Genomic DNA, 24682 nt, shown 5'->3' with positions numbered 1-24682 from the left:
GAGGGTTCAATATGGCAATTTTGAACATGTCCAAAGGCTCCATCAGATTTTATTTTTCACACTCATGATGAAGTGGAAATGGTCCAAGCTACTCCAAATCTTAACAGAACTTCAACAAGAAGCTAAGCAAAGTGGATTTTCTTTGTAAGTCTTCTATGTGATACTTACATGACCATTCGCTATATCTAGTAGGTCACGCAACCGACAGCCTCTGCTGTGTCTTCTTTCATAGCAAATGCTGTCTTCTAGGATCACGTAGTCTGTGCTGAACGATCGCAGTATTCTGTAAACATCTTCAGGAGATCTCTTGGCATAGATCTGATAAATCTATAAAAGAAGAAAATTAAGTGGTAAGATACACGCATGATGGTGTATTTGTATGCTCTTTCATCATTCCATTATCTTGAACCAGAGGAAGAAATGAGATTGATAATCCATGTGATCTGAATAAGGAATTAAAAAAAACCAAAAAAACCAACACACCCACAACAAACCCAAACCCACAGTTATTCATTTGCCCCTCACAGTTTCTTATATTATATTCATATTTACATTATGGATGCTATGATAATAGTACCACTGCTGACTAAAAAACTGAAATATATTGCTACTGTTTTCAGAAAGGCTCTGGTAGATGCCTGTAAATCTTTCAGAATGCCTAAATTATAGGAAATAATAGTTTCAAACAATTTTTCCATCTTTGTATAGCTTCTCATGGTAGTTTCTATATAAAATATTATGTCCAGGAACTGAAGGGATTATCAAGCAAATAAAGAAGTGCTCTATGTGGGTTTAACTGCCCAGCTGGGCAGCAGGATCAATTAATACCAACAACACCCAATGCAGTTCACTCAGAATGAGCCTGAGCATCTAGTTCAGTTATTCAGACATACACCAGCTGCCAGAAGTGACTTAGCAGATGCCCAAAGCACTATGAGTTTTGCAAATGAGATTAAGCCCAGGAACTGTACTTGACAATAAATTAGAGCAATAAGTAAAGCACACGATGTCGCTTGCAGTATGCCATTAGAGATCGTATGAGTTTTCCTGAATGGAGCCAGTGATATGGATAAGCATTAGCTTAAGTTTGAAATACTCTTACCTGTTTTGTTCTCTCTCTCAGATGCTTATCCTCATAATGGGGATGATTAGTTAATGTCCGTCCAGTGCACAGTTTGACTCCTGCTAATAGCTGCATGCTTCCAGCAAACACTGCTGTGTTTGGAGTATTTGACCTAAACAAATATTGATAAGTCTGAGGACGTCTCTGTGGGGGCATTTTTGCATCACTTGTTACAGATTAGACACAAAAAAGACTGGAAAAAATATTTGTCTCTCCACTATTCAAGGAGCAAACTGTTCAAGCAACTATTTTTTTTACAAATATGAGGCCTTAAATTCCAATATTCCCTTTAATGATGTACTCCTGAAAGGGTACTTCCATATTCCATAGATTTCATGGGTTCATACAGACATTCAATATCTGTACATTTCCATATCCTAACTGTTTAAATACTTGAGGAAACTTACTGTCACTTACATTTTGTATCTGATATAAGTTTTTCTACATAAAACAGATTACTTGAATGCAAAAATTCATTACTGTCTAGTATTCATTTCGAATGAAAATTGTATTGTGTCAGATGTACTCATCTTCCTATTTGGGCAACTGTGGGAGAGGAATTATGAAAGAAGCCTCCCCTGTTGCAAAAAGCATGGATGTTGCTGGGGGGGACGCAACATGGAGGAAGATACCAGACAGAAATACTATCATTGATTTTGTGATCTCATCTGAAAACCAACTGCGTGCCAACTGCTCAGCTGGTTTCCATCACTCAGTGGGCACATAACTAAGGGATGTTCTATCAAAAGATTAAAACAGCAGAAAGAAGTATACATTAAACCAAGTAAAATTAAATTGAGGGAATGTGAACAGATGCCTAAAATTCACATACGCACACGTGGCACCTATGATAGTCACACAAATGTGATGCTTTAGGGAGTGCTTTAGGGAACCTTTTGAAGTTGCAACTACAAATTCAGCCATCTTTAAGCTCAATGACAGGCTTGAAAATGGTAAGAGACAAGTATTAACTTTTACTATTGCCTTTCAAGAGATTATGCTTAGAAATGAATTAATAATTATAAAACCTTCCTAAAAAATTCTTGCACTGCTAATCTCATCTGGGAAGGACAGAGATAGTATTTTAATATGCCAGTTTAACTTTCTCAATATACAAGTTTTTCAGCAGTTTTTATAACCAGTTTCATTTTAAGTTCTGAAAATATTTAATCTCTTTTAAAAATTCGTTTTACTTAAAATATTCAAAGCCATGAGCACTGTAAATAAATATTTCATTAAGAGAAATAAATTAGTCTTAGAATCGAATATAATGTAAATGTAATGGTCTTGACAGGTTGTCAGAGAGGATTCATCCTTGCATGTTCAGGAAAGTGCAGTTCTTTAGACTAAGCTGAAAACAACGTGGACAAGGTTCAAACAGCAACTTCATGAAGCTTAGACCCTAAATGGAAAATGACTCTCAAAGGACCTTCATGTCAGCGCTCATGTTTGGGTCACCAAAGTTTTAGTGTGAGAAGTCTGTTTCTGTTCAGGATTCATTCAAGTGTTACAGTGCTCAGCAGTACTCACCAAGGCAGTTCTGCAGCTCTGATTCCTGAAGGGCCCAAGAGCAAACTTTGCAGAATCAAACTTGGTTTAAAAAAAAAAAAAAAAACCACCACCAACAACCCAGGAGCAAACAAAAGCACTGTATCCAAGAAACAGCCTGCAGCCTTATCTTGCAAAAGAAATCTAGAGCAAATGGCAACAGTGTCCTTGTTCCATAACATACTGATAACACTGCTTGTCTAAAATGTAGAAGGTGCAGGGTTCAATTAGCCCCCTCTTTTCTAAAGGTATAATTACTTTTTCCTTGAAGGGGTAATGCAGCAAAGTGTATTCTTTATTTACCAGGTGTTATTTAAGCCAACATGGCTACTACCAGTGTGACCTTCCTGCAATGTTTGCCTTCCCTAACTGCATCTTCAAGAACTTTAGCTCATAGCTGCTACTGAGCTTTAATGTTTTGAAACAGCCACTAGAGGGAGATATGACAATTAACTAATATTTGTCAGGTACAGGATAATTTCTACATTTCATGCGAGCATCCTTCTCTAATACTACCTGAGTCAGACACTAACTGCTGTGGTCTGTATCCGAGGCAGCTAATGTGCTTCAAACCACAGAATGACACTTCTCTATTATAGAAAAATGAAGCAATTTTTACAAATGTCTGAGCAAATGATGTATAAAATGAAAGGATAATTTGTTTTTATAGCTCTCCGCCAAGCTCCATACCACACTGCCCAACCTGCAAACAATTTATTCTGTACGAAATGTCACTAAATAATGACAAGGACTTACAGGTCAAACTGATTTACATTATATAATTTAAATGTCATTCCAAGCAGACCTGATGGCATTTTGAACAAATAATCTCATTTATTTTTGAAGCTCTAAGCTTTCAACAAGTTAATTACAGCTGAACTAATGGGTAAAATAAGCACTACAGTATAACATGTGAAGCTTTCCTTTATCTAAGTTTGAGAATTTAGAGAATTATGTAAATACTAGACATTAAAAATAAAACTGCTTTACAAGAGTTACAGGGTCTATGCTTAACTTGCACAGATTCTAAAAGTGGTAGTTAATTCTTTCTCTTACTAAGCTGCTAAATAATAATTGCAACTTTGTTTTAAGGATGTCCTACTGAAATGGCAAATGTTGCAATTAGAAGTTATTTTATTAGAAAGAAAATAGCTATTTCTATTGCACGTCCTCCAGAGTTAGCTCTGTAGTCGGCTTTCAAAGCTAGAAAATCTGATAAATCTCAGATTATTTCCTTTCCTAACACTTGAGTATGATACAAATCAACAAAACAAAGGGACTTGAGAAAAGGAGATTCTGAAGAAGTCTCCTCAAGTATGCCACTCCAGAATTTCTTTCTTTACAAGGTCTTCTTACTTGCAGAATGCTCTACTGAATTACAGGCTTAGCTGAAAATGGTAGGCGTTAAAGCACATGCAGCGTAACTATCATGGTTTTCTTTTCCTCCTCTGTTTTGGAAGGACAGGAAACAGCAATAATAGGAAATGACAACCATGTTAGTTCCAGCCTTAATTTCATGCATGCCTATTTTGTTCACAGAAAGGAGTGCACCTACACTGGTGGGACAAACATAGTTCTCAGGCACTATTGAGTTCATGACTGAACTTTACTGGCAAATCAGAGCCAAAGGATAAGCCAGGAATTTCAGGAAAGAATAATTTAAAAAGTGTAATATTGCTTTTCAAGTCTAGGATGTGTACTGATTTCATTCTGAATACCCTTGAAGATCAGGCATGTTGGTTAATAAGATTGAAACGTTAAAATTGATAGCTGGCTTGAAATTAAAACATATTCAGTAATTTGTATTAATGGCTAAAATAACGTAGGTATTACATTTTTGTAACCTTAGCTGCATTTTGGAAACTTGTGGAGTCTCCACTAACATGAAAATTCACCTGCTTGTTCCCCACACCTGAGTCAAATCCATTTGACACATTTGACATAACGATGCTCTGGCAAATCTTAGTCTCAGTTTACTTTTCCACTATTTTGGCTGTTTGAGATTCTTAAAAAATAAACAATAGAGAACCCCAAAGCCTGCTGATATTCCTGTTATTCCTGTTGTCTTAGGGCTGAAGTCCAAACCTAAGAATTTTAATATACACCTCCCATCAGGGAACAAAGCTGCAAACTATCCATGGATTACTGGTAGGAAAAAATCAGAAACTGGGATATGCAAGCTTATTAAGTAAAAAATTGTGCTCTAGAGTAGATGCAATCTGATACCATCTATGGACTGGTTTATATATTTAAAATATTGTTCATCTCCGGAAAACGCTATGGTAATGTTAGTAAGGGGGAGAGTTAATGATACATCTGCAGATGCTTCATTCTGGACAGACTAATAGTTGGCTATGATTCAGACTGTATATTCTGACAAGTTAATATGCATTTTGACCTAAGCAGATAGAAGGGTTTTCTTATTGTGCAGAGTCTGCAACACAGTTAATTCATTGCTACACATGACAAATTAGAGCTCCTCATGCTGAATTTTAATAATGAATGATTAGTTTCTCACACCAATCTTGACAGATCATTAACAATAGCAGAATTATCAAGAGCTAGATCATAAAACACTTTTTTTACACAATGAAACTTAAGAAAATCAGTCCTACTTTAAGAAACTTACCATAAATTTTTGTTGTCTTGTACTAAGTGCATTGATAACTATCTCTCTGCATGAATAATACTTCTAGACACAGTAAATTTTAAATAGAAAAATCTATCTCTGTAATTGTCGTAACTCAACAGGAAAAGCAGACAAACACCAGTTTGGGATTGTCAGTGCTAAGAACACAGGAAAACCTCACCCTTACTGGATCGAGGCAAACCCAGTTCACTGGGTTTGGCTGGGAATAACTCCACATATGTATTTTATGCTTGTCCATATAGAATATATTGTACACAGGAGACCTAAGTTATCAGACACTTACTATCTTTTAATAAAACAGTAGTGCTAAAATGAACTGGCTGGTTAGCATTTGTCACAAAAAATGTGTCAATATGGCAGCAAATATTGTAAATGATAGAAAAAACATGGCCTGCTTTCAAAATAAGTCAGTAAAAGTTTGTAATACATTTCACTTCTAAATTACTCCTATTTTATGGATTAAAGAAATACAACATTATGGAGTGTAATAGATATACTAATATGGTAAATTGGACTGGGTGAGTGTTTCACTCAAGTTCACTGTGTATGAAAACACAACAGAGGGCTCCAAGGAAATATTTCAAATAGGTCAGTGCTCTATGTAGTAAACTCATATGTACTTTCCAGAATATTCTCTGCTGTAAAAACTAGTTTTGAAAAAAATCTTTGCCAAAGATTTAGAAAAAATATATATTTATATATATAATTAAATGTTCCAAATACATACAAGTTCTAGGAATATCCGTCTTCAAAGCTTAACCTGAAAGATTTTAGTGATGAGCTGCATGTTAATAGAACGCATTTCTTAAAATCACAGTCCTCCAGAGAATGTCATTTTTGTCACTTTTTCTCTGGATCTTCTACAGGCTGTGCTCCAAACTGTTTCCATGCATAAAATACCCATTTTCCTATGCTCTGTGAGAAAGCAGATGTGATAAGGTGGGTTTGAAATAATTCTCACACTTCTGAATGAGATGTTCCACCTATTTTTAGCCTTATCAAGTACAAATATTTTGTTTACAGTTTGGAGCATATGCTGGGATTAATTCTAGTAAGTATAATTATTTTAAAGTTCAAGAAACAGACTGTAGGGTACAGATTTCCCAGCTGTACAACTTTACATCCCATCCCAGCTTTTTAATATTATGAAGTAGGGGGTAAAATCCAAAAGAAAATTGTTTGAATGCAAAGAACTACTAACGTAAAGAGGTAGACATAGTATGATGGAAGAAGCTTGACACTTCTAAATTGACCTCTTTCACAGCTGGGAAAACTGTGTGCTTATGGGAGCAAATGGAGTCAACTGGATCCCAGACAAACATGCAATACAATAGCATGATACTGAACCAGAGAGGAGCAGGCTGAGGGACTCTGCATATAGCTGTTCTCCACAGCCATTAACATGCTAGCCTCTCGATACCCCATTCATCCGTAACTATCTCCATGGGTCACCAGAGTTCACTGATAACCTGTGACAAACAGAACAGAGGACTATAACTAAGAACATTAGATTTACATAAATAGCATTTAACTTAAATAGAGAAAAAATCCTCTTACTTAATCCAGTTCATCAGCTCCACAGTGTCTGGGTCATAGAATTCTCTGAGCTCTAACAGTTCATCCATTATTCCTGGCCAGAACTGAAATTAAAAGAAACAAACTGAAGACAGAATGAAAAAAACAAATTCTGGATGCTGAAGTAGATATTAATTCCTCTCAGTTGGTAATCAGTCTTGTCCAGCTCATTGATCGCAAGACTCAAGCTCTACTCTTCTAATGAAGGATATGCGACTGTCGTTATAATATAAGTTTTTGGAGTTACAGATCTGCAGCTCCTGCTAGATGACCAGAAGGAACGTAATGACTTGCTGTGGTGACCTTGAGGAGAAAAACGTTTTCTCAGCTTCTGATTTCACTGAAGGTTTCCAGATCTCTGTTAGTTTAAGATCAGTTTCTATCTTAACACCCGTGGGAAACTAAAAGTTGCCACCAAATGTGACAGTTGTGCATTGTATCTACTTCACAAACAAGCCATTTCCATTCTCTGGATGAATGGTAATGTTTTAAGTTACTACTAACCAGAGCAAGCTTTAAGAAAAGGAATAAGATAAAGAACAGTTCATTGTGTAACAGCCAAGCCATCAAATAACACCAGAGATTACAGGAGAATGAAGAACATCAGAATTTAATACTAACTTTAGAAAGGCAACTTAAAACTAAATAAAAAAAAAAAAGCTAGGACATGTTATGAGAAATCAAAATCATTAGAAGTGCTGTGGATGCCTTTAATGGCATTTCAGAAGTTTGAACTAAAAGAATCACTGGAGGAAAAAATGAAAAGTATTAGTGAATGGTGACATCCAATAGACTATCTGGAGAAAACATTTCAGAACTTACTAAAGATGATATTTAATTCAAAGTTGGAGGAAGGACACAAGAAGGACTGAAAGTGATTTTCAAAAAAAAAAAACTAATTGAATGATTTTTTATTTAAAAGATTTCTTGTTGCTTAAGCTAGAAGATACTCAAGGGCAAAAGGGATCAATTAAGAAAGATGACAATGTTAATGACTGACTGATTTACATCTGTCTTTAACGGAGAAGTTGTAGTCCAAACCTGCTTTCTTTGGATAATAAGAATTGCTGGCTTGCAAAATGAAACATTGCCAGAAAAAGTATAAGAAAAACCTCCTGATGATTTAAAAAGCCACAAATCATCCAATTTATATCATTTTCATCCAGGAATTCATGAAGAATTTGAAACCGATGCTGCTGAGCTACTTAGCAAAAATATGTGCTCTTTCACTAGAAGTATAATTATGTAGAAGGACTGGGGAGCAGGAGATACAATTGGCCAATTAAGATACTTACTAACATAACTCTTTACTTGATACATTTGTTAAATACTGACTGGTAGACTGAGAAACATCTTATAGATAGTGATGGCAAAAATCATGGCTTTGGTTGTGTACTGAAAAGTGCTATAGTATTTTAACAGTGTATTTCTGCCCTTCAGAAGATTTCCCATAAGGTTAATAAATTAATTAAGCAGTTGTGAAATGAGGGAAGACAAATTCTTCTCTTCACTGCTGAACTACTCCAAGTAGCAAAACATTTTTGGGAGCCTGGAACATGATTTGCGTGGCGTCCTTTCTGACTGGAGACTGACAGAAATTGACTCTGTTTTGATTCTATAGATCACGTTGCAAACCTGATCTGAGATGTACTGAAAATCTGACAACATTGGGCTATCTACTGAGTGTTTGGACTCAGCTAAATATTTCATACAAATAATTTAACACTTCCAGTTTATGTGAAAGAAGTTGTTTCTACCATACTAATGAAGAAAACATGTTTAAATAGAAATACAGATATTTCGTAGGACTCAAAACACTATATGAAATCTGAACAGTTAGCATTTTAGCTGCATCTGTATCTGAATAAATTATGTTCAAGTGATATATTTGGGACCCTAGTAACCACAAGTCTCAAAAGAGGCTTTCATTAGCTTATTTAGGATTACGTTAATAATCCCATAATACTCCTATTTTGAGGAACGGCACTGAAGTGTGGTTCTTCTGACAGACGTAGCCAAAACAGGCTACAGAATGCAAATTTGCATACGCTACTAGTTCAAGACAGCTAGCTATGATGGTTAGTTAAACTTTGCGGTGTACATGCAAGATGTTCATTCAATCTGAGCAGTCATTGTGCAAGAACAGATGAATTCTTATCTGGGAAGTAGAAAGATAAATAAGCCACCTGCTCTGTCAGTTTTGTTGAAAAGCTTCTGGAGGAAGAATATATAAATGCTCTCTCAAAGAACTGATGGGTAGTTTCTGGATCTCTCTCTGTAAGAATTTTTATTCTAATCATTGAGGGGGAAATCTGGTGACAAGTCTTATCTGTCAGCTAGTCTTCTTCCTTAAAGCACACTAACTCCTACTGCTTTGCAAAGATGACATACATAGATATCCACTCCTCTTGTAGCTGTATTTGCAAGAACTGACTTCTGAAAGTCCAAGAAAAAATACCAGGCTGATGTGTTCCGTTATTCCCACTAAGCACTTTGAAAAGTGGTATTTTTAAATTATAGGTAAAAATTATTTCCTATACCTAGAAAAAAAACACAAAAATGAGACTGACTGATCTAAAGCATATGAAAATGAGTGATTTCTGCTGCCTTCAGAATTGAATCTGACAAAATGCAGGAACTTCCTATCTACTCATAAAGAATGAGAAGAAATGCTGATCTGTCACATCAGACCATCTATTAGAATGTTACACTCTTAGCATCACCTGTATCAAAACAAATGGCATTATTTCAATCATTTTCATAGATGGCAGAAATGGTAAATGACGAGGAAAAAAAAAAATCTAAGATGTCCACCTTCAGAACATATCAGTGTAACTTTACTAAATAAACTGTTGCAGAAGTTACTTCTCCAACAAAGTAGCTTCTGATTTTTTTTTCTTTGCAAATGCAGGTTAAAAGGGAAGTATGCCCATTAGTTTAATGATCTAACTCTGCCTACTGTGACAGATTAATAAGCTTGTACATGTTATAATTTTAGCCCATTATTTATGCTTTTTATGTTCTGTATTTTAAAATGATGAGGCAATGCAGTATATTTTGCAGTGAACATTTTGATTATTTCCACTCTTACAATAAATCATTACACAATTGAACAGTCTGCATGTAACCTGCATTTTTTACGTGACTTAGTTAAAATCAAAACAGACAACTCACATTTCCACTAAGTTATGCATATAAATCATACTTGGTAACTTAAACATATAATTAGACAAACACTTTTATCTATGAACAACTACTTCGGATCAAATGAGTCCAAGTTACCCTTTATATATTCTTGTGCATATGAAATTGTATTTACACATTAAGTAAGTCTATCATCATTTTTAAAATTTAGCTACAAATTTCTGTACAGATACGTATAAACATCTCTTTAGAAAAGGAAAACTCCATACAACTAAAAAATACTAAAACATTGAGGGAAAAAAAATACTTACCTTGTATACAATGTATAATAATGTAATTATTGGTATCAAATATTTAATCATTTGTGTCTAAGAGAAATCACAAAAAAAAAGGTTACTCTTACAATACATTTATTCGGTTACTTAATTACTAATATATTGATCTGATATAATGTGTTGGAATTTACACATTTTGAATTTTAAGGTCATAATCCTATTTTGATTTTGTTTTAAAGTAAACCCTTTATTATAGACCCATTACAAAATGATGGATTTGTAACTATATGTTTAACCTACTTTCTACAAGAACACTGTATTGTTCACTTTAATAGATCGTAAAGTTCCTTTTGGACTGCTGATGATTTCTTAGTATGGTGACTAAGACGTAACGTAGTTATTTTTCATAGCTATATCAATATTGCCATCTAGAGTATTAAAATGGAATTGTTTAATATATAAAACACTAGGAAATACACTTTGTTTAATAAGTTTACACAAACATACTTCTGAAATAACTTTTTAAGAGGACTACAAACAATTCATTTCAGATTTTTGAAGTTCTGAGTCTTAACTGGTTTAGCAAAGAAGTAGCTTTATGAAATGCAGTAAGCATAGTGCTAACCCGTTGTGATGTGTAGAGATGAACACATTTCAAGATAAGTCGCCATACTTCGGTACTACACAGGCCAAAAGATGCAAATACACACATGTGGGATGTCCAGAGGTACTTCATTCTGAAATAATACAGACAAGTTTTTGCCTTTTTACTTTTTGCCATGCTGTATTGATAAGGGAATTTATGTTAGAGAAATTCTTAACACAGTTTCCTCGGACTTTCAGGACTCCAAAATAATTTAGTGAAGAATAAACATTACTCTTTGCTGAATGCTCCTGAGAATGTATCTGCTCCCAAAATTCCAAACAATATCTTGGGCAGGATTTTGGGAAATGCTTTAGCCAGGAAGGAGTGACATATCTGGGAGAGAAAGATGGTTCACGGCCCTATCAGTTTGGGGTCAGCATATTTTACACTCTCATTAAAATATGTTGTCTACAAAAACCTTCAGCAGATTAATAATTAGAAAGTACCTCATTGTGCTTAATGCCAGACATCCAAAAAGGACGGTGTGAATTAAGTTGTAAGCAGCATCAGGCTTCAGTGATATCGTGCATTCTTCCAGTTTTTCCTGCGCTTGATTTGAACAGCTGATTAAGCACAACAAACAATAAGTGTTAATAAAAGCATTTAATCCTTCTGATGTTAGAGAGCAGTACTGCTATTATGAGTCCACAGTCTTATATTACATCTGCTATAATTAAGCCTTCTAGCACCAGCTTGATACAGCAGCAAGTATTTATTTTCATGTATGCTTTTCTAGAAGTGCTAGTTGTTTCAGAATGTGATGCAATTGTTTACAGAAACTCATGCTTGAACATCTTGGTCTATTGCTGTCAGTTCCTGAGTCTGCTAAAGAAGACTAAACTGACTAAAAAAAAAAGAAAAAAACACCTAAAAACCGAAACAACAATGACAAAACATAACAAACTGAATTATTTTTGAAATAAATTTTACCTGAGGTTCCGAAGAGCAACAATGACAGCTGTTATTGTCATAGGGAAAAGGATGAATATGTAGACATAAAAAAGTAATGTATCCGAGAGTCTTGAAAAAGTATTTAAAGGCAGTAAACCAAAAGCTTCTTCACAAAGATAGAGGTTAGCATCAAAATCTCTAAAGAAAAAAGAATAATACTTGTCAACACGTATGTCGTTAGTTGATATCGAAAAGAACCAGGGTTTCTTTTTTTTTCCCCCAAGCAATTATAAAGCCACAGTGGTGCAGCTTATCGTGAAAGAAAATGTATGACATAAACAAGGTAAAAATCCATAATTTTAAGTGAGCAACAAACTGCAGGCTTCACTTAATGAAGCTGAATCATGAAAAGTAGAATTGCAGCTAAATCATACCTTGTTGCTCCAAATCCAAATTTTGCTTTGAGGAACTTGAATATATGTTCATCTGACTCAAGATTAAGAATTTTCTACGGAGAGGGAATAAATAAAAGAGCAATGATATTGTAAGTACCAAAAAATTAACACAGTAAACAAGTTTTCTTAACCTTTTAAACGAAACTATGAAGAAACACAGGCTTACAAAGATAGGGAGTACTGCAATCAAGTAAGCACTCATTTTGTAATGTGGTGCTGTGGCCACAAGGGCAAATTATTTACCTTTTAAAATATATACTGAATTTTGTTCTTATTTACAGATAAATACTACACATGACAAGTTGGCTTTGGCTATATTTCTTTACTTCACTGACTCATTACATCTTACTGTGATATTTTTATAATCCTTGTGTACTAAGTAAGTTTTAACCTTTTGGTTATACAGTCTTCTGAAGAAAAAGTGTTATTGTCTTCACTATTGTGTAGATCTCTATGCACAAGAAGCAAGTAGTAGTATAGTCTACATCATTTTTATAGCAAGTATTCAATTTAACTGCGTTAAATGAAGAGTCAATAAAACTTTGCAAACGCTCAGCAGTATCATAATGTAGTATAAATCTAGTTTATTCATAACTTGAAGCCACCTATAAGTGGGCTTCTAGTTATGAATATATATTTGAATATGTGTGTTAATTTATATTAACGATTTTAAGATTGTTTTAAAATCATACCAAAAAAGTTAGCAAAACAATCTTTAATTTCTGAAACCTATTCTGAAATGCAGTGAAATCTCATGCCAACTTTTATTTAAAGATATTATTGTACATGACCTCTTAACAAGTACCTTTCAATATATTAAATTCTGTAGCACTTCTATATTAAAAATTATTTGCTTACCTTGATGAATTTATTTACTAGAAGAGTCAAGCTTGAGACTAATAGTGCATGGAGGATAAGTTTCCCAAGCCTATTAAGCAAGCTGCCCTTTTTTAGGTTTTTCTAGAAAGAAGAAAATATTAGAGTACTTAAAATATTTAGGATTTGTATGTATTAGGAAAAAAACCAACACAGTATTTGAAATCACTTATGTGTTTAGACCTTTCATCAGAATGATAATTTTATTAGGCTCACATAAGCAAAAATTCAGGCATCTAAAAATCTAAAATAAAGATGTATTTATTCCCTGAAACTGAAGGGACAATATCATAAAGCTCTTCAGCATATTGTTTTGGCACAGTTCTGTAACTAGCCAAATGTGTATCTTTTCAAGTATCTATTCATTACACTTTCCACCTAAATGTGGTAAAGTGACAACAGCTGTCAGTTGATATGATTTTGACCAATTCAAAGCTCCAGACCTGAGAACTGTTCTACTCACAGACAGCTTGGAGTAGGTGCAGACATCATCTTAAAAAACAAAAAAGTAAAATCACAGTTCTGATTTTTACAAGGTTGCGTGAGTGAGAGACAGCAGGAAAAGCTCTATAGGTTCATATATTCTGGTTATAGGCTGTCAACAATTCCACTATCAGGAAAAAAAAAGAGATTCTAAGCAGAGGAAAAAATCCTAATCTTTGAAGGAAAAAACATATTTCAGTAAACTGAATATGACATGTACCTATTTCTCATAGAATATTTTGCTTGAGGCAGATCTCTACATCCAAGACAAAACCTGCTGAAACAGGTGTAAAGTCCATTTATGCAAATTTTTTGTGGGATTCAGACTGCAGCTTGCACAATCATAAATATTAATAGCAATCACAATTATGGTGTTTGATGTGCTCAGTTATACTGTAGTTAGTGTAACTGAATTCATTATTTGATCATGCAATGTTTTTGTTCTTTTACTCTAAAGTAATTTTTATAATTAGTATTAGTAATTTTAGATTATAATGCATACAAATTACTCATTTATATATGTCACACTGTTTATATACTACTTCAAACATATTTCAGTACATACCTGGATTGTTCTTGCTATCAAGATAGAAGTATTAAAGCTTATAAGTAATGATCCAAGAATCATTGAATTAAAGAACTGTAGGGCACAGACTAGCAGTAATCCAGAAATTTGGATGACATAGAGCCACATAACCTGTAAAAATGAGATTTTTACGCCTGCAAAACTTTACAGTAAGCTGCTTTTCTTTTAATGTGTTTTATAATTTATTTCAACATCAATTATTTTTACAAAACAATTTTCTTGCACAAAATCATCACAAAGCCATTACTATACTTCTTCTATATTTATGTCCTAAGTTGTTAATATTTTAAACCTTTCCTGTGGAAACCTGATACTATAATACATTGGACAAGATAAACACTTGCAGAGTGAGGAAAATATTAGTTAGGGGTTGGGAGATGTTATCGACATTCTTTAGTCACAAAAGTATATCCATAGCCTCTAACACACGCCTTTATGACCAAAGACTTACACCTTAGTGCAGTACAGTAATGAAATAGCATATAATCTCTGCGTAACTTCCTTTTATGTCTTTTCAAACCATTATGACCTTTCACTTGAATGCAAACATGAGAAAAACAGCTGATTTTCTGATACAGTGGTAACAAAACATAAATTTTACCTTACAAAAAGTAAAGTTCAATCTTGTATTACTATGGTGGTCAAATGGATCATTAAATGCCAATAATGTTAAGCAGCACTCTTGGAAAATTAATATAGAATAACAGTGGTGTAGTAAATCCATTATAGACCAGGATTAAGCTGTTAATTTGCCAACATTTAAGATAGCAATTAATGTGACTAATTAGCTAACTTCAGCTTACATGTACAAATATAATGAAAATAGTAACTCTTAAATAAACCACATTATTTTGATATGTAGTCACTGTACTTATGTTCAGTTACATTAATGCAATTACTAGTATTCAAATCAGTGTCAAATTTAAAATGAAATTATCCTGAATTACTCTTCATTCTACCATAACTTTTGTTAAATTTAAGTGGGAAACTTTTTCAAATCGTGTAGTAATTGCAAAGGCTAAAATCTCAGCAGAATTTCACACTGGCATCGAATTCAAAGACAATGGTTTCATCTTCTATAGCGTACTTGATCTTCCTAGTGATATTTGCTTTACTTTTTGGCTCATTCAGTTTGTGGTGAATTTCAGAGTTATTTGGTGCTGCATGTCAATGTATGAAAGATGCTTCTCCTGAGCAGTTCCGTCTACCTTTCTCTTTCCTTTTGTGGTGCAGTGCCTCTACCTAGCTTTTAAACAAGGATGTACAAAGGTTGAAGTAAAATTCATGAACTCTTATGACTTCAGCTTTGATAAAGATTTTTTTTTCCTGGCCGTTTCCATAGGACATGCTCAAGCTGTGGTATTAAATTAATGTTAAGATGGTGTTTAAAAGCAATAACCTTAGTACTGTCAAATTATAGCAGTGTCTTAACAAAATTAGAAGAAAATTAAACAACATAAGTTAACTACATGAAGTAAAATTAGCTGGGAAAAAAAACACACAGAAATGACGTATATTTTGATTATTCACTTTTTCACTTAAAATACATGCACTGTGATTATTCAAAAGCAGAAGGGCATATAGGCCTTACACCAGTTACTGTAATACTTCCAGAACTCTTAGCTTTATCATAGAAAAGAGAAAAATTTGGCTATTTTGATACATGATCTTACCTTTGCTGTGGGAAGTATGTCAAAGCAGTCCAGTATGAATAATGCCAATGCTTGTATCAGCATCATAAACTGATTAAATTGCCAAGTCAAGCTAAAGAGGAAGGTTGCTACAAATACAGCCAGGAGTGTCAATCTCTAGGAGGGTGGAAAGAAGTTTTATTTAACACTGAATTTCTTTATCAGATAACTTTAATTTATTTTAAATCCACTTTCAAAATGCAAATACATGCTCTCTAACTGCAGTAACTAATTGCATGAGTATTTTTGGAGCTTCAAGTTTTTGTATTTATGCTATGTACATGTAGATAGTATGCATAAAAGCACAATTTATATATGTGTATATATTTGTGTGTATATATACATATATATTCACACAGACATATATACTTAACTCCAGTGCTTTTAAATGCTTTTAAAGTAATTTTTTCCCAAGTTTTACAGGAATATTTCTGAAACTAGTTTCACTGTGTCATACTTTTAAGAAATACTCACTTCTTGAGCTGGCTGCAAATGACTTCTGAATAAGTATGTGATGGCTGCTATCTGAATTGCAAAGAATGGCAGGGCCCAGTTTTCTCTCAAGGGAATGGTGAATTCTACTCTTGTAGTATCTATTCTGTAAAAAACAGTTTCATAAATTTAAAGCAAACAGCACCAACTTTGGTGACAGAAAAGTTGCAGTGATGGGCGTGTTTCGTGGTGTTTTAGATATGTAGGCTCTATACTTAGTTCCTTAAACATTCCTGGCTCTGAAAAAAATTATGAAGATTCTGCAGATCTACAGATTGTTTCTATAATTCAAGTATTGTACTTAAACTTCACTTACTGATAAAAAACATTTATGGGATGGATTAAATCTTACTGATGAAGCACAGCCTGGTTAACTTAGAAATAAACAAACCAACCCCCAAAAAAGACAACCCCAAAGTCCAGCACGTGGAGTCTAAGTCTCAAGTAATTCTACTTTTCCTTTTGGTTTCTGTAAAAGCACATATCAGAATGTTAAGTCATCAGATTCTTCAATGTGATCTCAATGCATCGGATCTCAATACTGCTAAACTAGTCACAAACTTGAGGTAATTTCTGCAATACACTAACATAAACTGTATGTTACAGAAGTTAGGAAAAGCTCCCCACTGGTCAGTCATTATAAAATCTCAAAAGTTTAAAATAAATAAGTAAATAAAAATTCTCTTGTGTAGATAAAATGTTTGCTGAACACAAAAACAAGCAACACATCTGTTATGTGCTTAGTTGCATGGAAAACATACCTAAAATGCATTACTAAGATGTACTTCACCTGAAATCAATTCCATATACTTATTCTATCAGCGTAAGTGGTAACAGGCATTGTTTATGAATTATTAGAAGAAAAGACAAATCTGTTCCAAAGCTTTTGTAAGTGGAAAAGATGACCTTATGAAATAAACACGTGAAATGCTACACATTGCATATGTTTTTAAATTACTTTTGTCTTAGGAGAAATAACACTCATTTTAGCGATACATACACATATTTGTTCTGGAATGGATATGTCTGCAGATAAACTTCTTTAGAACTGCTGATGAACATACCAAACATCTCTGACAGAAATGACACTGTACTTATATTTTCTTGCTTGTTACAGAAAACTGCCCATGTCACTAGCTTTAGCTTCATTCTAGCAGCTCAGTGCTTGCTTAAAGCCATTCCCTCATGCTTCTCTCTGAATGCAGAAATTGTGGTAAAGAACTAGGGTAGTTCAACTGACAACTTTTTTTTTTTTTTTCCCTCTAAGTGCAGGAGGTGCCTAGGGGAATAAGAGAACAGAGAAGCTGAACTTAGCATGATGATCTTAGGCTGCTGAAAGAATCCCTGAAGGCTGGCTGTGGGGTAGTAAGGTGAGACCTGAAGAGTGTATAAACAGATGTCTTTTAGCACCTAGACCTTAGGCTGGAAAAGACAGGGTACATCAGCTGCAGATTCAGACACATCTGAAAGATGTAATCTACTCTCTGAGATCAACTCAAACCAAAATTTTATATTCCAATTTCTTGAAACTTTAAAATTCTAGTCTGCATTTTCAGCTCATATTTTGATTGCCAATTATTTTCTTTTATTTTTTCCATTTTCTGGCTAATCTGGAGAGAAACCGTCTAGTTCCAATTTTCCTCTAATTAATCATGCATCTGAAAGATTAATGCCCTATCTTTGACATGAGGTAAAATTTTAGAAGCGCTGAATGTTGACTCTCACCTACCTGTTGGTAATGTACCAGCAAGCTGCCAACAACCCTGAAAGCCATGTTCCACTAAGAAGCCAGCTTGTTACATACAGAGCAATGACATAAACTGCCTGAAGTCCAAACAAAGTGTAGATATAAAAATAAACAGGCTCTAGGTATTGCTGTAAAACACAAGAACACTGATGTTGACATAAAACACTTGGGGAGGGGATTATACTTAATATGAATTAGACTTTGCTTTAATAAATGAAAAAGGCATTAGGAATGTTTCTAATTGGAAAAAAAAAACTGAAAAGGAGAGCTATGATTCACTGGACAATCTTCATAATGCACTTACAGTCTAAAGCCATAAATAAATGCCTACCTGAATTGGAAGAATCCTATACAGAATGCTGAGAAACACCTCCTGGTAAACATTCATTCTTTCAAGTATGTTAATTGTCCTCACAGATTCAGTTTTATTGTCATATACTAAACCATGTAAACCTTAATGATAAAGAGAAATTGAAATAGGAGATTGTCATTTTTCCCCCTCCATCTTCATTTGAACAGTGAATAATTTTTTCAAAGGTATTTTAGGATCTTTCACCAAAACCTGCAAATGTTGAGCCAAGGATTCAGATCACACTGCCTCTAAATTGTTATGACCATCTGAGATCTTCAACTTCCCCGCTTAGAATGTGTCTCAGAGAACTAATTCAAGTACAACGTATTTAGTAACGTACAAAACATTGATTGCTACACTTACAAACCACAAATTCTATATTAGGAATGTACCGGTTTGTACTGAACCATTCTTGTCACTACTTTGAACACAGGTGATGTTAATATTGACAAAAATGTAGAATATGCAAAATTTTGAGGGAGCAACAGTTAAGTATCTAGAAAATATGGCAGTCATAGTACACCCCACCCCTGCATTTGATTTGCTTTTAAGAGCTGCTCATTGTGTCACTTACTGTGTATTGGTGTACAATATAAAATTACCCCTTCCCACAAATAGCTCATCATTTAAATTAAATAACAAGAGACCAGTAATAATGAGAGTAATGTACTGAATAAAGCAGCAAGGCAGAAACCTGAATAGATATGAAAGTTGTCCCTCAAGGTGAAGGTGCAGCACAGAAACCAATGGACCACTGTGAAACTGATCATGTCCATAACTTAGTGGCTCCCTGGTGGATAAACAGAACAAATCTGTTTCCAGTACAGTCATTACACTATCTTTCAAACCTATGGCATTCCTTGTCCTCAACCATATTTGAAAAAATGTTAAGAACAGTCTGCTGGCAACATGAAGTAAAACTTACTTTACAGTTTACAATACCTTGCTGGATGGAAGCAGCCTGAATCATCTGTTTGTAGTAGGAATAATAAAGTCCACATTCTGTTCGGAATGAAATTTCTCTTTCAACTTCCTGTAAGTAAAAGTTCGATAATAAATTCAAGATCTTTTACAATTTTCGTAATAGTCACTGTTTAGATAGGTGCAGTGGCCAACAGCCGGGGTTTAAAACTGCATATGTGTACTCCATGCATTTAAAGTTTTTTTCCAGACGTGGATATCCTGTAGTGTTCCATGGCTTTGTCACCATAAGGCTTGATTAAGTCAGCGTGCTATACTTGGGACTACAACATAATCCTAACTCTGGGATCTCAGCTGGCAGGGTATGCTGCTGCCCACTTGCTAAATGCTGTTTCTTGTTGGAAGCCAGCTGCTTGTTACTCTCATATTTTTACACTTAAATTTTCGGTTAAAAGAAAACTGATTATTTACTTGTTTTTTAGGCATTGGTGGAGTTATTTTTTAATCTAAAATGGTGGCATTATTTTTTAATCTAAAATGTTTAAATTATCTAAACTAGGTGCACCTCAAACTCTGACTTTTCTTGGCTGGTATTGCGGCAGGTGGGGTCAAGTACGGCATGAAAGATCTCCTAGATAAAACTGCAGTCAGAACAAGATTTCTTTTTTGTTTCCTTTTGTTAATTTATCAGTTGTGAAGATTTAATGAAATTTAACAAATTCAGAAGCTTAGGTGACCACACTTAACCAAGATAAGACTGCATGAACAGCCAATTTGATGAGAAATAATAGGCATCTTTTACAAAAGTATTTTATTAGCAGTTATCATTTTAGTAGTTTATATAAAAACATTCCTCCAATTATCTCTGATAAGCAGTCAGTTAGAAATGGTTTATATCCAGATTTGAAAATCCAGTGAGATCCTCATATATGGCGTAAGCAAGTCATACATTAAGAGCTTTTTGTGAGATTTCTAAAGATAATCTCATTAATTCAGCTTTCTTTACAAAAGAACATTATTGAAATAATAGAATGATACCGTTTTCTGGTATTTTTGTGAATGCCATTCTGGTTAAAACAACCTTGTATAGAATCCCAAGACCTTTACTTCACCTACATGGTGAGCACAGAATCTGCTGGCACAGAATCCATACGATTTCAGAGCTAACATAAAGCTAGACAAAAAATCATGTTCCTCCTTCCCCTACTGCCCAGTACAGAATCTTATCTCAAAGTATGCATTTTATTGAAATTAACTGTTCACAAAATAAATCACTATTAGTTCTGGTCTGAGAAAAATCAATGGATAAAAACGCATTGGATTCAAAACAAGTCCACAATTAAACTTTCCAGCTGCTCTAGCAGCATACAAATCATTATAATATCGGCAGAAGAAACCAGCATTGGCACTAAATAGTAAAAGACACATACTTAGCAAAATAAGAGTACTGGATTTCGAATGAACTCTAGTTTCAAATTCATCACTACTGAAAAGTTTTCTAATACCAAAAAAGCGGCTGATTCTAAGTCTTCAAAAAAAAAAAAAAAAGAAGGAATGTTAACATTTGGAATTTATTAGGGGGGAGAGTGTAGTCACAGAGGGGGATCTAATTAGCAAAAATGCATTCAAACATGATTAATTTGTAATCCTGGCACCAGCTGCATTCAACCAAATGCTATACTGTATGAGACAAACGCTAGTGAGTATTACATCTGTTTCATGCTAAGATAACATCTGTTTCATTCACTCACAAGACTTTTCCAGTTTTACAGCAATTTATACTTTTCCTAGTATTCCATGTCAATAAAAAACCATACAGACTTATGGGTAAGCATTGTAAGAGCATGTTTGCCTTAATGTATGTTCAATTTCTAAGTGCTCAAAAAAGTTGCCACTGCTAGGAGAAAAAAAAAATTCTCCAGGATACATATGGAGTTGCATATAATTTTAATTTATGCAATTGTATTCTAATAATATTAAGCATTCAGAACAAAATACAAAGGATTCTTCCTCTCAAGGGCAGTGCAAAATTCTACAACTCAGGTTTCTTCAGGCTCTTTAGCCAAGTCATTCAGGACACTGAGCAAGCAGCCAAAATTTTAGTTGAGATTTTCTACAAATAAAGAGTACAAGCAAAGCTCTAATTTGTTTTCTTTTTTGACAAAGCTAAAGCACAGTTTGTGTTACTGAAAATATTTTTTAGCTGTTCGATTTAAGATCAGAAAGATTTGAAAATGTCGTCAACTGTATGACCCAATGCAGACAGCTGCTATCAATGTTTCTGGTTGCAAATCATGCCTTCAGGAAACATATTTAATCCGCATACATGGTCTCTTGGCCAGTTAACCTCGCACCCTTCTGTTAGAATGGCATGATTCCACTTAGATCATACTTTCAATTCAGACTAAATGTACCCAACAACCACTCAATGTGTACTTCTTTGGAATGATACCACAAAAGTTCTGGACTGCCCTTTTTCTTGTTGTTTTGTTTATGGCTTACATGTTTACTTTGTGAAGTTCTAATTAGCTGGCTACTGGTTTCTCCACTTTTTCTCATCTTTCTTTTATTCTCAGAATGTAAAGAAGGAAAATACAAGCACTCAGAGAAGGAATCCCAGTCTTATCCTGCATGTCTGAAAGACTTAAGATTTGTTATTTTTATTGTTGAGCTCTTGTAAGTACCACATCATTAAAAGAAAATTGAATATCAGATGACTAAATGCTTACTCAGAAGGGATGAAGAACAAATGAAAACTCTGAAAGATTTAATGGTTTTTGTTACAGGACTCTTTTGCTGTGTGGCCTTGGCTCATTCCTGTTTCAGGCATCTTCAGAGTTTGCATTTTGAACAAAAAATAGCTGACAGAAAAGATGATAAAATTTCTCCCTATCTTGTTATTTTCATAGTTTCCAAAAGATACTATACTTGAGATGCATCTTCAATATATATATCCAGTGATCTAGCTGTAGACATCTATCCATTGCACTGACTAGATGACCTTTAAAAGTCCATTCCAACTCAAACAATTCTATGATTCTATATTCAAAGAAAGATGTCAGTGGGTACAGAACAGTATTACGTGTACAATACAGCAGCAGTTGTTTCAGTAAGTGCCAACTGTTTTTATTTTCAGTACGTATGTGTGTCTTGGACAGGAAAAGTGCCTAGAATAAAAAACACACCTATTGCAATACAAGTATTCCAGTTCAATATAGTTGCTCCTTGAATATCATTAGACATGTGGACCTAACAAAGTCTACTTATTTTAGGCATCTTCAAAGGTAAATGACTCACCTAATTCTTTTCACTGGTTAAATTTAGATGTGTGTACAGCTGTATTATTTTCCCATAAAATGATTCTAGGGAGAAAACCAGCCAGAGCTGGATCTTGGGAATGAAAATTCCCCTACATTGTACATGTTCGTTTTACATTGGTAAATGTTTGAAATAAGTTCTGAGGTTTGCACATTTAGGCTATTCTTCTATAAAATTAGTATTGATTAGTAAGGGACTGCTTAAGTTGTATTACAAGATCACAGTATAATTACAATTAAAGAATTCTGTGCCAGGATTTAGCGTTTTAAGGTTTTTTTGTTTTTTGTTTTTTTTTTAACTCTGTGGTGGTAGTTTTGGATTGCTCTGAATGCAAGAGACGATTATAAAACAACATATAGCAGACTGTTAAAACTCTCTTCTAGATAATGACCGGTGGCTGGAAGAACCATTGCTGTTCCTGAGGTAGGAAAGTAATGGCACAGTTGTGTAGCAATGTATTTAGAAGAAAAACAGGTGAATGGTATTAACAGAAATGACTGAGTATATAAAAAGCTGTGGGGAGGGAGGTACAGCTCCTGATTTTACATACCAAATTAAAAAAAACAATTGACATATTTCATGCTTCTGAGCAATTGCAAGAAAAGTAAATGAAATTTCAACTAACACTCTTATTAATGATCTATGAAAATAAATGTTACCTTAATATTGGAAAACCACAGGTCATTTTCATGCAGTGTAGCAACATAAACAGAAGTAAGAAGTCCAAGAGAGATGGCAACAATTCCACCAACAGTCAGGGAAAGTATATTCCACAGCTTTCCACCTGTATGATCTTGGAAGAGAAATATTTGACTCTAACTAACTGTAAAGCACATAATTCAACTTCAACGAATTTTGGAAACTCATATACTGTCTGTTCTAGTACAGTTTACATTTTGTATGCAGCAGGACATTGGATTTTGAGAGCTCTTTATGGAGATGTGTCTTTACTTTTTCAAGCAGGAACTAAGAGTACGTGCGAAGTGAAATAAGGTGTGCCTTAACTTGAAATACACAGTTAGAATTTAAGAACACAACAACTCTATACAAACAGAGAAATAACATACCTAATTTGTAAATCTAAATTGGAATATCCTCCAAGGCAGCATTTCTAATTAAGGCTATACAAGATGACTGTTAGATCACAAAGACATTGAGATCTTCAAACTTCTTACTATGGATGCCAGTTTTTGGGGTGTGTGTATTTTTTTTAATTAAAATAACTTTGTAGGATCAGAAGTCTCAGTAAGTACTCACAAGGAGACTGAACAGTGGCCAAAGCAGCCTTTGATAATAGTGTCATTTTTTGAAATGCAGATAATCTCCTTTTCACATCAGAATGAGATTACAGACAGAACAAAAGGAAGGAAAGGTTGCGTCTCTAGGCAGCTCAAGTACTGTATTAGTATTGCACTGTAAGCATTGTATACTTATATTCATTTCTTTTTTTTTTAATGTTGATGTAAGACTTAATATGGATTTTAGTGATCTGGAAATCTATCTCTGAAATGACTATTTCATACTCTGTGTATGAAAATAGTAGAAATCTAATAAAAACCAAACAAACAAAACCTAAAACCAAAACTCTGATAACTCTGAAGTTGTGATTCCAAAGAAGAACACTGTTAGTACTTCATTACTTAAACAGATCCTCAAATGAAGACAGAAGTTCTAACCTATGTATCTAGGACAGATACCTGAAGCTAAATACTACTAAAAAGCTGTAACGTTACAAGCTAGTTCATTTACCCACCATACAGAATTTTCCTCTCAGACTTCACATTCTTCTCCTCTGAAGGCTGATCTTCATCTCCTTCTGGGACTTTTCCACCCTTTCTCTGCCTTATGGTTGTCATGATGACAGTCGCTTTATTATTCTTCACTCTGACTCCTAAGTGGACACACATAC

At 34.2% G+C, this 24682-nt stretch overlaps 1 protein-coding gene across 4 annotated transcripts in view; it reads right to left on the bottom strand.

Annotated features, from left to right (window-relative positions):
- Positions 1 to 24682, bottom strand: part of DPY19L3 (dpy-19 like 3 (C. elegans)) — a 30434-nt gene that overhangs the window by 3913 nt on the left and 1839 nt on the right. The window contains exons 2-18 of one of the 4 annotated variants that reach the window (XM_021408286.1): positions 24527 to 24664; positions 23433 to 23566; positions 19477 to 19567; positions 18514 to 18635; positions 18165 to 18310; positions 16418 to 16541; positions 15926 to 16060; positions 14232 to 14363; positions 13166 to 13267; positions 12287 to 12360; positions 11892 to 12050; positions 11408 to 11524; positions 10941 to 11052; positions 10352 to 10408; positions 6879 to 6961; positions 1103 to 1235; positions 169 to 327 (exon numbers count right to left, since the gene is read on the bottom strand). In XM_021408286.1, coding sequence (XP_021263961.1) covers positions 169 to 327; positions 1103 to 1235; positions 6879 to 6961; positions 10352 to 10408; positions 10941 to 11052; positions 11408 to 11524; positions 11892 to 12050; positions 12287 to 12360; positions 13166 to 13267; positions 14232 to 14363; positions 15926 to 16060; positions 16418 to 16541; positions 18165 to 18310; positions 18514 to 18635; positions 19477 to 19567; positions 23433 to 23566; positions 24527 to 24629 — 1983 coding nt within the window. In that variant the 5' untranslated portion in view covers positions 24630 to 24664. The other 3 variants (XR_002442108.1, XM_021408287.1, XM_021408288.1) reach the window with 3 other exon arrangements.

Source organism: Numida meleagris, chromosome 10, assembly GCF_002078875.1.
Source record: "Numida meleagris isolate 19003 breed g44 Domestic line chromosome 10, NumMel1.0, whole genome shotgun sequence".
Classification (NCBI taxonomy): domain Eukaryota; kingdom Metazoa; phylum Chordata; class Aves; order Galliformes; family Numididae; genus Numida; species Numida meleagris.
This window is presented reverse-complemented; position numbering and strand designations above follow the sequence as displayed.